This window comes from Malurus melanocephalus, unplaced genomic scaffold, assembly GCF_030028575.1.
Source record: "Malurus melanocephalus ecotype Western Australia unplaced genomic scaffold, MMel_1.1 scaffold_196, whole genome shotgun sequence".
NCBI classification, from domain to species: Eukaryota; Metazoa; Chordata; class Aves; order Passeriformes; family Maluridae; genus Malurus; species Malurus melanocephalus.
The window spans coordinates 922,799-937,738 of NW_026623428.1; the positions used below are offsets into that span (position 1 = coordinate 922,799).

The window sequence follows — 14,940 nt, forward strand, 5'->3', positions numbered from 1 at the left end:
AGTGACAGACTTGAAGTAACCTCAAGCATAAAATGATAAATCAACTAGTATTTATATCAATTGTACATTTAAATAAACTGATCATTCTTCAAGATACAACGCATACCTTTTATATCCTCATGGGATATTCCCCAACCTGTTGACCTGAGTGATTCTGAAGCACTGCAAGGAAAGGTTCAAACTTCTTCACCTATTCATTCCTCATCCCTATTTTCTAATACAGATGCCAGCATGAATTTAAATTTAAGCAGTAAAGTTCTGCATTGATAACAGTGGGAATAGTTTTCTTAACAGCCCCTCACAGATTTTATTGACAAGATCCCTCTAAAGAAGGGATTTACAAATTTTTTAATGCAAAACCAAATTCAATAGTTTTGTTAGTCATTGTCTTATAGATCAGCTCAGAAATATTTAGTAAATTGCTTTATTGTCTCTCCAATTCATGTTTGTCTTGCCAATAATAATGGTTACACAGAAAAGCAGTATCAAGGACAGAACATTTTATAAATGTTAAGTAGTATTTAATAACTGCAGATGAAGGACATTACTACTTTTATTGCTGTATCTATTGCTCATCAGTAAACCACAAATCTCACTTTGCTTGGTGCTGTCTGTATTTCCGTGGGGCAAATTCAGAGGTAAAATCACATTGATCACACTCCTCCAGGAGTTCCTCTATTAGCAGAAACTGCCCCTTTCAAGCAGTATTTCARTCTTCAGTTATTACCCAAAACAGAAGCTATAGTCATCCAAGTATTTCTACAGCATTATARCAGATTCTACAGAAGAGAATTTTACCTAATTGTCTTAAATGCAAACTCTTTGCAGAAACATAAAAATAGTAAAACCCAACATTTCCCATCCCAGATCAGAGTTAAGCACCTAAAAACTATCCGTTTGTCCAAAATAATAACAAATAGACAACAATTTTCAATTTTCCCTGAAGAACAACAATTCCTTTAAAACTCCTTTAAAGGAATAAGAATTCCTTTGAAGTTGAGCCCAATGCAAGGTCTGATGGGATTAACTAACAATAAAGTATTAGCTCACAGACAAGGTCAGGCTACTGTGGGTTTATGATTTCCAGAACAGTGCTGGATTCCACCCAGCTCACTTGAAGTGCCCACAAGATTTTGCATTTGTCTGCACGCATTCAGGCAGGTGAGCCCTTAAATGTAATTAATTCTTCAAAGAACAGGTATACTTCAAACCAGAATTAACATCTGGTTATTAAAGAAACCACAGCACTAGGTTTGACACCTGCTAATAAATAAAACTATTAAAACAAGCACTGTTTATTTTTTCAATTACTACTTCTGTCTGTACTACATGAGAGGTCTACAGAAAAGGAAAACTGGTTCAACAGGTGRCCATAAATAAAACACTGCAAATATTGATGAAAACACTGAACAGAAGGAATGGTAATTTTTCCTACAATTATTTTAGTTCCATGGATTTGAAATGATAACTGCMAATTTACCTTTATATCACAAGTTTGCAGGAAAAACAATACACATTGCCATTTACTGCATAATTACCCTCATTAATACTTTAATTCAACATCCACCATAATCAACAGAAAGAGTTTGGTTCTTACAGCTTGCATTAACCACCACTGACAACTGAAATGGAATTTCTCATACRCCCATGCAACAGTATAAAAGGCCTGCATTTAAATCCTGAATTCACAGAACTCTTTTAGCACCATAATTATTTACTAAGAAGAGATTCACTGCTTTACAATAAACTATTATTATGACCTTATTTTTCTTTTAAGTTTTATTACAGAAAATGAGAGCAGTAATAAAACAAACCTTTTTCTTTCATAACAATCAGAACAATTAATTCATGCTATGTATGAAAACAATATAGCTGAGAAGATGGAACAGGTTTATTTCAGAATGCCACTAACAGCAAATTTTAGTTGGGGTGAGACAGCAAAAAAGAAAATGAAATTACTCACACTTGTGTCCAGGCTGCAGATACTGATTGTATCTTCATCTTGAGTACTCTGTTTCCGTTTTTTCTACAAAGCAAAATGAGAAGAAAAGCTCAGTTTTGATGAACAAAAATGGTACCAAATACCATTAKCTTGATCCTGAAACAAGTATACATAATGATGTCATACATAAATGTGTGTATATWTAGTTAATTTTCCATTATAACCACCATGGATGTGAGCATAAACTCTCTTTTCACAAGTTGAAAAGCTACCAATTAGCACATTAGTGAATTAAATGCTGTTCGTTTTTCTGCTCAGATAGATTCGCTTCAATTTAGAAACTTAGGTCTAACCGAAAGCATAAATAATTATTCCATTTGGCACTTGATATGAACTTTTCTAACTAATAAGACTGTCAGGAAGTGAAACTCATATTTTGTGTTGAAAGCCTATACTTAAGATTTTTCAAAGCCTATCTTCAGCAATCAAGTCCTATCCCCAGACAGTCAATATGAGGATAAAAGGTGAAATGTACTGCAGGAATTACATTAATGTATATTAGGGTTTCACTTTCCATGTCAGTGATTGCATTCTGCTCTATATTCAGGTTTTGGGTTTGCAAATGCAAGCCCTCCCTCGTGTCATTTCACAGGTTCACCACAAGATTAATCTTCATGCACTTCAAGTAAGTATGAAATGTCATTTAACAGAGCTCTGAATTTTCTACTAGGCCAGRAAGATTCAGGAAACAAGAGAAGTAACAAAATACATGATTCTTATTTATCCAGCTGTGCTGTCTTCCACTGCCAACCAAAGATAAGCAGTCACACATAATTATAGCTGGAATTTAGTTTCTAGTCTACAGAAGTCAAAGATGAGCAATTTAGAGAGCAAAAAAACATCAGACAGATGCCATACAGAGTTCATAGCTCACAAGATCCCCAAAGCTCAGCTAAAAGGCAGAAGCTGCATGCTATGCAGGTATTTATTAAGTATTAAAACAAAATACAGAAAAACTGTAGCCCCCCGCTCCCCAGTACCCATGCTTGCAGCTCTTTATTTCACCAAGCCAGTGAAGTAACTTTGGATCTACTAGGTCAAGCATATGGTTTCTGAGAACTATTTCTTTGATGAAAAAAGATAAGAAATATTTATCACAAAATCCAGATGTTCTGATTTCATACTGATTTAAAACTAAACTCTAGGTGCTGACACCTTTTGTATTTACTCACTAGTTTCCAGCAGAYCTTTGACTCATTTAAATACAATTTTGCTTTCTTTTAGAAAACAACTTCCAATACTTTAACAATAGTTTCGAATTATTGTTAACACTCAGCAACAGTTCTGTTTTAACATCATTATTATCCAGAAACTGAATCGTGAGTTCTGTCACATTACATAGTGAGAAGTATTTTATGCAAAGTAATTCTTCACCCTCAGACTAAGCACAATGAAATCCCCTTTACTGTCACAATATGGATTTTTAGCAATCAGACTAGAACACAGAGATTTCTGGACCRGACCACACTGAGCAATGAACAGAAATATCTGAAATAATACTGGCTATGTTTGCTCATCCTGCATCAGTCTTGTTTAAGGTTGGGWTTTTTCCTCCACAGGACAAACTAATCTAAATTACTGCTCTAGGGTTAGCCAATTGTGAATTCATTGTGAAAAACACAAAACAGGGATGAGGTCAGTACTTTGCCCAGGGGGTAATATCTCCTACGAGTCTAGTGAATGTGTTGCAGACTATTCTTCAAACCTAACTAGACTTCTGGAAACACAAATGCATGCATCCYTTAGTTGTGCTCAAAAACTCATAAATTGATTCTACTCAAGTCTACACTGAATCTTTAGTTCACAAAATGAAATTATTAAACTGAAAAATACCAGCTCTTGTATGCAGTTAAATAARACTGAAAGATGTTTAGATTTGGAATACAGCTTTCTACAAGAGAAGGAAAAATTTAAATGGTGCATGGATCTAAATGGTGTACCTGAGCCTATATTAACTGATACCTCCAGTGTATGGATGGACAGGATGCAACTGCAACCACAGCTTGGGCTGGTGCTGCTTTAAGTCTGACATCTCAGACTCTATTTCAGTGCTGATGGAGCGTGAGAAATGACCACACGCAACAAATGGGTGGCTCCTTTGTTAAACAACCAATTAAAAGATTCTTACTGCAGTCACATGGTTACAGATTAACACAGAAGGTGGCATTTCCAAYACAGGCCAACTCTAGTGAAAGTGGACTGAGACCATAAATCACATAATATGAAATACAAGTGTAGTAGGAAAGGCTACAGGATTAAAGGGAACTTCAATGAGGCAGGATATCTTTTTACTACAGAGGGAAAGTTACACAACAACATTGTGTGGGTTTCTAACTGCTACATTCAAAGCAGGTAACTGGGTCCAAAGCACAGAGGTATCGTGGCCAAAGCAGTGGCCACGAGGGCAAGCATCATCCACAGCAAGACTATTCAGATAAAGAACTGCACAAAAGGCAGTTARTAGGAATTAAAATGTTCCTATCTTATGTAGTGGCAACCTCTTTGTTTATACGACCAAGCATCAATACACTCCCAAGAACAAATCAGTATCAACTCTGATGTACAGACCAAAAGCAATGAAAAGACAGGTAAAGTGCAGGAAGAGCAATTATACATTGAGTAAATCTGGGGCAATTTCCAGAAAATAGATCTCTTGCTCTACCTCCTACTTCATTGTGCTAAGCAAAGGATCATTCCTCAATTCATTTTAGATCTCCTACTTACTCAAAAAAATAATAATTTAATGAATAACATGTTATGCGGAAGCTTGCAAATATTATACTCCTTATGTTCTCTGTCAGTCTCAGTGGTTATGCAACACCAGTCATTTTATATAGAAATTGTTAAATATTAACTACTGCAGGCAAGATTAATGCTTTAATTTTTCTTAGAGTTTCAAGGGTTATTACCATTATATAAAGGGAAGGCAGAACTCCATGGCAAAAAAAAAAAAAATCCAATAACTGAGCTACTAGATCACAGATAAATTTCWTTGCCCATAATAAGTGGATTAGAAACAAAGACTGCAGTGGATGTTGTGCAGGGAGCATAAGGTGCTCATTAAATTAATCCCTGCTCTTTGTGAAGATCCTTTCCCCAAAGGAGTTACATGTCCTGTCAGCTGCCATAGCACAATCACAGCTCACCCCTGAATCTGCCACGTCCCAAAAAATCACTCTTTAATTGTTGCTCTCYGGTTTATGTTTTAAATCACAAGGCACATGAAACAATTCAAACCTCTCGACAAAGGAGCCCACGGGCTCAGTCTGGAGCAGCAGCCTCTGGCTGAGCTGGGGCAGAGTTGGGTGAGGAAGCACCGCAGTGTCCCATAGCAGTACATGAACCAAACTACACAGAAAAGATGTTATGATGCTGTTTGCCTTGCTGGAAAAACAGAAAAACTTGGAACACCTCAATAACTCCTCTTTTTTTTTTGCACAGTATTTAGAGACCTTAGGAAATGGGTACCCACCTGCATGAAAATAGTAGCAAGCACATGTTCTGATCAGAAATGTATCTGTGTTTTCTGACTGACCACACAGGTGCATAACATGCATCTGAACATGTACCTCACAGTTTTGAATCCTAATGTTTGTGATACTGCTGCCTTAAAGGCTGTGACCACATTCACAGAGACAGGACACTTCCTGATCTTAACACAGCAGGAAAGAGTTGCTTTCCATAATTATCTCACAGGAGATGAGAAGGTAAGATATCCAATTATATATTAAAGTAATGATTTAATTAAAGGAATTAGAGCAATAAGACATTGTTATGAGGAAATCTGGATTAACATAGTCTCCATCACMGGGTTTTAATTATCAATACCACAGATTTATACTTTACCACCTGGGAGATGAAATGCCAAGATGCACAAAAATAGCTTGACAAAACCCATCCTGTGRTGGGAAAGAAATGCTTTTCAGAAGAATTGCTGACTTTTAAAAAATCATCTGTCTATTCTAAATGCTTAGAAATGTGTCTGCACACAGACTGGTATCAAAATAAGTAACAGTTCAAGACAATGTATTTGCATAGGCACATCATACCCTTAGAACTCCCTAGTCACAATTTCCAAGAAGGGGAGAAAACTGATCATAGAGTTAATAAAAAGTCAAACATCACAGGCCAGGTTTAAGCCACACTCCAAAGGGTGGATTATGTCAGCATGAAAAGCAGCATTATTACATTATTTTAATTTAGCTTTTTTTTTTTTTTTTTTTTTTTTTTTTTTTTTTAATTTTAAAAAGCAATCAGTACCTCCTGAACCAGCTGAGAACACCTCTACATCTACAAGGAACCTTCCCACCAAAAGTCTGATGACGGCCTTATGCCTTAGGAATCACAGCCAGTGTAGAAGCAGCTCAGAATAAGGCAGGAGCATAACATCATTTCTTTACAGACAGACATCAAATCACAACAATAATCCAGATTTCCATATGGATTTCTAGTCACACTGTCTTTATACAACTTTTTTAAAAAAAAAAAAAAAGCAAACAGTTACCTTATAAATTCTCTTGTTGTGTAAATACTTTTTATCAGCAACATCCATACATGTATACTCAAACATATATATGCAGTTCTAAGCACCTTTCTAATTYTTAAATCCCTAAAATGTATAGAAACTGCTAATTTCAGAAGATTCAGACACTACAATTCTTTGTACTTTTTCAGCGTGTCCACACCCATCCAACCAACATGCTGATCCCTCTTTAAAAAGCCTGAAAAGCACCACTTTCCAAGCCCTTATTTATTCCTTTACTGACTCCAAAAATTCCACCTGCTGTTGCTCCTGCATTATCAGATCTGTTTCAAGTTTTCACTGTTTCCATTTCAAATCACATTCAAATGATCTCAAAGTTATCAAGCTCCCAGTTAGTTACACCACAGAGTATGGAGATCACAGGACARAGTTGAGTGATGAGGCACAATTAGTAAAAAAAACAGGTGTGAAGAGGAATGCAAAAAGGGAGGTAGGATGAAACAAAAAGCTACAAAATAGACTGGAAGATTTAAATTCTCGTGTCTAATTTTAAATGTTTATAAAAGCTTAAAGGATGACACAGCCAGCAAACTGAAAAGGTAAAACATTTCAGTTTACAATACATATGAATACAAGAGGAAGAAATTCTGACTAAAAGCTTCAGCATTTTTCTTACCTGATGTTATTACTCAGCTAATGAAATATGCCTTGGATCCACCTTAATTACTAGGCAAGAGATTAATAACTTTCTGTTAAGATTATTTGAATAATCAGTAATTTAACATTTCCTGCCACAGATGGTGGGCTCTAACCTCACCAAGCAGAATTCAGAAGTGAACTAGAAAAGGCAGCAGTGGTGTTGCATTACCCAGCTCCAGGCCAGAATGATCGTGACACTGAAAAACGGAGTAAGTCTTACACAGTATTACACACTTTCCATCATATCATACTCCTGCATTGCACTGGCATTCAAGTGTCTAAAATGCAATAAAGGCAGAGATGACAAAAAAAAAAGAAAAAAAAAAAAGCCAAACAAAATCAAAGAGCTCGAGTCTGGCTGATACAATGCACTGTTGTAGAAAGTCTGTAAAGCAGGAGAATGTGTCATATTAATCACACAAACAGCTCTGTGTGCAATCCCCAGCAAGAAATATCTGCATTTCCTGTAGGATATGGAGCTTGGTTCCAAGATAACCAATTACAAATCTCAAAAAAGTGATGATTCATYCCCTAGAGTTTAAGCCCTTTCACAAAGAGTGGATGTTCCAGCACATTTAAAGGTCAGCCCTCTTCTCATCTTCATGCCAGCACCAGCGAGTTTCCCTGTTCATCTCCGTGGCTGTACCACTGACAAGAGTTCGAAGGATGGGGAAACAAAAACATCTTAAAGCAAGTTTCCCTAGAGCATGATGCTTATTTTAGCTGAATGATGCATCATCTATGCTTTTGAAGACCATAATCTCAGAATAGTGAATTCTAACACAAAGATTTTGAAAGAACAGAATCTGCTACCCTGCATTTCAGTATCATAGTTTTTTATGTTATATTGGCAAAAAAGAACTTGTAACCAAACATTCTTTAGCGTTATGATAAAACTGGTTTCCCTGTACATTTCCACTGCCCTCTACTGTTTGGAATACCAGAGACATTCCAGGTTTCATTTTCTCAGGAGTGATACATAACCCTAAACACTGTTCCTTTTAAGGGAGAAATGGCCAGAGATGACCCCACTGCACAATCTGCACTGAGCCTGGGACCCAGCGTRGACAGTCCAGCTTCCCACCCTGCACATTCAGCTGGCAGGAGCCCTGCATACTGGTGTTAGGAACAGAACTAGCTTATTCCTGATATTCCAAAGAAAACARACATCAAAAAACACTCTGCTCTGTTACAGCACAGCAAAAACTGCAATGGAGGTGAGGTCATCTCTGCCACTGAAGACTTTCACGCTGAAACCTTTTAARCACTTCCAGGAGTTATCACACCTCTGCTGGCCAAGATGACAGMTCCCTGCCAGCCTCCCCTCGCCACAGCCAGCAGATCAGCTTCTGCACTGCTGSCTGCATGGACTGGAGATTTTCCGGTCAATGTAATGTAAAAGGAACACTGAAGTGAACAATGAAATGAAAGTTATATTCAATGTGGTTAACATTAACAACAGGAAATGGGTGTGCATGTACGGGATGCTGTAAGGACAAGGATTAGCACAGCTTTGTTTGAGGACTGGTATTTACTCTGTCTTTATTTAACCTTCTTCCTTCCCCTTTTTGGAAGATGGAGGAAAGGACCAGTAACTGGAATCTAGAAGAGTCAAGTACATTGAAATGTTTTCAAATTTTATTATAGAGTCCAAACCAAATTTAGCTAAATAAGTTACATTTATTTCTCTTCCATAGGAGATATTTGCTGCACAAGAATCCTTTCTCAGCCAGAATTTGAACACTACTACACAAATTATGCTTTTAATTAACACAATCAATATCTAGCGATTTTAAATCTACCTAGTACATAAATAAAAAATAAGATGCAATAGTCCACGCACTATTTAGATTCATCTTCTGCTTTTCCCTCAAACATTTTTCAGCTGGGATCTGTCAGATTCAATTCTATATGTCCCCAGGTAATATAATCAGCATGCAAACAATCCCTGGATTCCTTAGCCTTTGGCAAGCTGAGGTGATGAAGTTGCAGGTCTTGGCCTTCTATGTTTGTGCTGAGCGAGTTAAGCATAGGTCTGGCTGTAAGAACAAGAATAATCAAAGTTGGGGTGTTTTAATGTTCTAACTCTATCCTTAAAGATTTTGTGCACTTGCAGGACGCACAGGCTCTTGAACAGAGAGTCAGAGAATCGCTTAGGCTGGAAAAWCCCTCTAAGATCCCCAAGTCCAACCATTAACCCAGCACTGCCAAGGGACTATGTCCCTCAGTGCYACAACTAACATGGTTTTTAARCACCTCCAGGRATGGTGATTCCACCACTGACCTCGGCARCCCGTYCCAGTGCTTGACAGTGCTTTTGGTGAAGAAATTTTCTTAATCTCCAATCTAAACTTTCCCAGGTGCAAGGCAAGGCTGTTTCCTCTTGTCCTGTCACTTGTTACCTGGGAGAAGAGACCAACCCCCACCTGGCTACACCCTCCTGTCAGGTGTTGCAGAGCCATAACGTTTCCATATCCCTGATTTGGAAACCACAGGCCCCCACCTTGATCACATATTTCTAAGAACTTCAAAGTACAGTTGTAGTCAACATATACACAAATATTTTGAAATAACTCCGCTTCCTAAATGAGAGGATGCTCTCCAGTTTTCCAAGAAAGGATGCTGTAAACAGGGGCTGGAGCTGAAAAATGTGAAATCACATCTGTTCACTGGTGTCCCTGATGTGCTACTCTCATTCACACATTAACAACCTAACATCAAAACTCTACATAAATCATTAAGGAACAGCCAAATACTAAATACTAACCACTGCAACATGTGGACAGGCCAGAAAGTTTTTATGCTGCAAAGTYTGAAGTGACAGATTTCAATTCTATACTTTGTTCTACTCTTAAKGAACATGACAATCAAGAAGCACTTACCCCCACAATACCTAACTTGAATCTCCCTTGGATGAAATGCCTGCTTATTCCTGTGCTACACTTGGCAAGCACAGAGAGCAAGTGTCCACTTTGCAATTGTTCACACACACTCAGACAAACCATACCCACATCTTATATCAAGTCTTGTTTTTCTATACACAAGATGCACTAAATCTTTTAAACCTCCACCAAATGCTGTATTTCCTACAGTTGCAATTAATCTTGTACTTTTCTATCCACATCTTTCCAAAGTGCAGTGTCCATAACAACACCCAGTTTTCCAGGTGATACCACATCCACACTCTGCAGAGCAGAATMATTCTGCTGCATAAATAATGTGTTACAGCTTTCACTTTGACAATGGAGAGACGAATGCATAATGCTACAAATATTTCCCTTTAAACCCCAGCATCAGCCAAAATTTGTATTTTCATGCTAGGAGATTGAGGCAGAGATGTTTACATGAGTATGACAAAAAAGCAAAAGCAAAGAAGTAAACCCATCATCCTGCAGCAACAAACTACCAATACAGAGAGAAAAATAAACTGTCCCCCATCCCCTTAGAAATAGCAGAGTACATTTACCTTAAACTTTAGCAAATTTCTTTCCTTACAGTAGGAACTTTCCTGACAAGCAACATTTTGGTYTAATCAATACACAATCTCAAATCCTGGCATGCTTGGARKKRSWMWSWKWSYMMYTCCAATTTCCACACAAACAATAAAAAGTTACACGATCCTGTTTCAYGCTTACCTGATGATGCACAAATAAGCAGCACCACACCATGAGTTATTTTGTGTCGTGCTCAGATTTTAGGAGTTTCCTTTATTTTCAGCGTAACAGTGAAAAGTCTTTGCTACAAAGGAGTCCCTAAGTCTGTCCTCCAGTTCAGGGCAGGAACTCCTCCCCATGCAGCCTCAGTTTGCTCTCACTTCCTGTCATGCAGTGCACTCCAAGTGTCAGAAGCTGAGAGATCTGTATTGTCATGTCTACCCCTCTTGTGTTTTTCCTCTTACACGCTGCTTCAAATAATATTTTAAGCAAACAAAAATGTTTTACCAACAGCCAATAAGTGAACAGCACCAGTATGGTGAAGGTAAAGATACCATTAASAGGTTTCTAAAATAACAGGTAGGTGTTTGGGACGTTGAGCCTCAGTAACTGAAACACAGTCCACCTCCCACCTGTGCAATTCTTAAACAGCAGCAAGAGGCTTTCAGCTCAAGGGTAGACAACTATCTCCAAAYGTAGATGTCTCAGCAAACAAAGCAGCTGGTAGATATTGGGCAGAACCTTTAAATATTTATTTTACAGATTCTTTCTTTTAGTATTTGAAAAGTTAGGGGGTGTGCTTAGCAAGAGTTCTTTCCTTAACAGAGATATAATGGTGAAAGCTGAGTACAGAGTGTTTCAGAATCAGCCCAGAATAAAGGAGCAAAGATAAACATGACAGAAGACCCCAATTTTGGATATAAGGACAAGTGCAGACTTYAATCCCTAGTAGTTCAGTATAACTGAAGAATTACACCTCACTCTTGATCTATCCTTATACTGTTCAAACTTTTATGACTTGATCAGATCTACCAACACTGAGCTGGTTTTGCCAACTGCAGAATTCTGCATTCTTCCAGGAGGCAAGAATGTCAAGATAAATTTAAATTTGGGTAGAAAGATAACAGCAATTCAGCCTTCATCTTTAAAGAAAACAAGTCCTCAGTGAGCTGGTGCAATCTTCCTTCAGAATAAAAAGTTTCTGCTGAGCTTGGAGGAAGAAGATAAAGGGTGAAACTGATACCAGTAAGCAACCAGCTCCTTTGAGAAGAGGAGCTGTGACATCTCTGCAGACAGAAAACACTGACTGAAAGACCTTTCAGAAAGCAGATATTTTAGGCCAAGACTTAAAAAATTACTCAAATACATCTCTCTTGGTCAATGCTAYTGGCCTGACATCCCTGCCCAAAAGCGAGCTAAAACTCAACCTAGCAACYTTCTCTTCAGACCTTTCCAGCAAAACCTTAGTTTATGTTCTGCTGGAAAGCTCTGAAAAGCTATAGAAAATAAACTATAGAAAATAATGTATTTTTCCAAGAAAATACATATAAATTCTATATACAAGCCTGCAATATTTTTCAAGTATTCTTTACTTTCTCTCTATTAACTAAGTTATTTCTTAAACAATCTTTTACCCCATACAGGAAACCCTAATACTCTGCTATCAGAATCTGGTAACACTTCACCCAGGATCAAATACAGTAGCGCAGTTTCTTAAAGTATTATGATATCCATAGCTCTTTAATTGCACCAAAGATGAAGCTAGGTAGGCAGGCAATTTTCTCATTTTTCCATCAGATTTCCCGGTAACATTTGGATTTCCATGTTTCACTTCCTGGAGATCATTAACATGTAAAGACTTCAACTTGCTATGCTTCTTTATATTGTCAGGCTTTCTCTCATCAATCTAATAAACAACATTTAAAGCAGTCTGGCCCCCTACCTGTATCAATCAGCACAAATWAATAGGATGGCAAAACCTGCTTTCTAAACTGTCTCTGGAAATGCTTTTGAAAYCTTTTTCAAATGCGTAGTCCATTTATTCACTTTTCATTTAAAATTTAATTCTCAGTTTTAGATAATACCTAAGCACTGCCAAATTGGAAACTTTTACAATCAACTTAGAATGATCACTGAGTTTTTACAGTATAAGCAATAGGAAATGAGATAACAGACCACCACAACAATTTGGTAAAATGGAAAAAGTCATGGTAATGATGCATCTTTGTAACAGGTTGTGATAACAGCAAGTTCTTCTGTAAGCATCATAACCAGTAAAACCAAACTCAACAGCAGTTCAAGTCCAAGTGTGCAGCCATTCATATTCACTAGACCTCTGAAAATAAAATTGCTGAAACAGTGTAGCATCAATAAAAGACCAATGYACAATTCAAAATTGTTTCTAAAATGTTGGTTTCTGAAACCAAGTGGCATCAAATTCACCTGGACAACAGCATCACTGTTAACCATTACAGGTYACTGAACAAAGTCATAGGAAACAGTAATTTCACATCACGTGTTCTCAAAGAGCAGCCACTGGTGGAGTGGGGAAAACAAATACAAAGAAATGGGCAGAGTTTGGTTTGAGTTAAATTGAACAGGGGTCAAGTTCATCTGCTGCTGAACAAAGAAGAGAACAGTAAATGACAGCAGGAGTACAAGGTAACACCCAGTCTATGATTAAAGACAGGAAATCTGCTCTATAATAGAACATCCAACTGAGCCTAAGAGAATCACAATTGGACCTATCTGCTTTATCACATGTGGCTTCTAGCTCAGTATTGTTTGCATGTGCAGAATAGCTGGCATGGAGGGTTTACAGCATATACAGAATATTTCTACTATAAATAATAAACCACACCCGAAACAAAAATAAACTTCTTACAAAGCACTTACAAAGATCTATAAAATAAAAGACCCCAACATTAACAGAATGACCATATGAAGTGTTTTTCAAAAAAAAGTCCATTCTGTGAAAACGTAACACGAAATTATACAAAACCTATCCAAGTGCGAGATATCATACTATTTTCATTATCAGGAAAATTCAAAGTATTAATTGAATAACTGAGCTTTAGTATGCAGAATTCCTACCCATTACAACAAAAGTCATGGGGGGAAAGTCTTGCAGATGCAGAAGTCTATGAAGATATTTTCAGGAATACCTCAGCCAAGTGCTCTATAAGGGCCTCAATATTCTTGCCCTAAGAAACACAGAATCTGAAGTATATTTTCTGTAACATGGAATTAACTTGAAAGCATCTCTGTAAACCAGGTGGACAGGTTTAATGGCTATGTATTTAATTCATAGATTACTTCAAATGTAAAATCAGTGAAAGTTTCATAAAACAGCTACTAAATTGAATTAATAAAACCAGTGCAAACTCCTAAGCAGAACAGCACTCTCTTGGTGACATGAGCAATAACAGCTCATAAAACATGCACAGGTTTGTCTACCTGAGTCCCAAACTATTGGAATTTTGCAATGTTGATATCCAAAGGCCAGCCAGAATCATTCTCCTTTGTAACTGATTTCTGAACCACTCACACACGTCTCTCCAGCATGTTCATGATTTTTGCCAGCCCTGTATGCAAAGGACCTTGTAATTTACAATACTCATTGATCCTAAAAAGAGATATGGCCATTTATCGCAGGCCTAAGAGCCAACATATCAACAAACCATGTTTTGCTGSAATTTGAAATAAAACATTTTGGCGTGACATGACTAACCTCACATCACACACCATGGGTAGAAGTTACAGTAATTAAACCATGCTGACTGAGCACACAACTTGGGAATAATGCATTTTTTAATTCTTCAAAATTGTCTAACTAGTATCCCTAAACTGGTTTTTGAATTCAGTGTATACATTAAGAATACAACAATTCTGATGTATTTTGGAACTGCAGATGGAATTGACTGCTATCCAGTTACGCAAATGCCACACAATGAATTTCTGATAGCATCWCTATTTGTTTGCCAATATAAACTCTGCTGTTCCAAGAGAAATTAGCCTTGTGACTAATCAACAACAGTCCCAATGGTTTGTTCAAAAACAAAACCAATAACAAGCTAAACCATTTGAAACTCTGCCCACAGATTAAGCAAGGAGACATCAAACCCAACTCTGTCACAAACAAAAATCGGCATCCAGGCTATTTGCTACTGTTTATAAGCTCCTGTGGTCTGAACTAGAAATTGTTTATCACAGAGGAATATTTGTAATGCTCCTCACATTACTATCAATGCTGTTACTATTACATTGCTATCAATAGTGTGAAGTAAAGTTAAAGTAATCATTAAGTTAAAGCCAGGAATTAA

General features: G+C 37.3%; 1 protein-coding gene across 1 annotated transcript in view; it reads right to left on the reverse strand.

Moving 5' to 3' along the window:
- Nucleotides 1–14,940, reverse strand: part of ARHGEF3 (Rho guanine nucleotide exchange factor 3) — a 95,528-nt gene that overhangs the window by 45,054 nt on the left and 35,534 nt on the right. Inside the window, 1 exon segment of the mRNA XM_057373403.1 lies at nucleotides 1,964–2,026. Within this exon segment, the coding sequence (XP_057229386.1) occupies nucleotides 1,964–2,026 (63 nt within the window).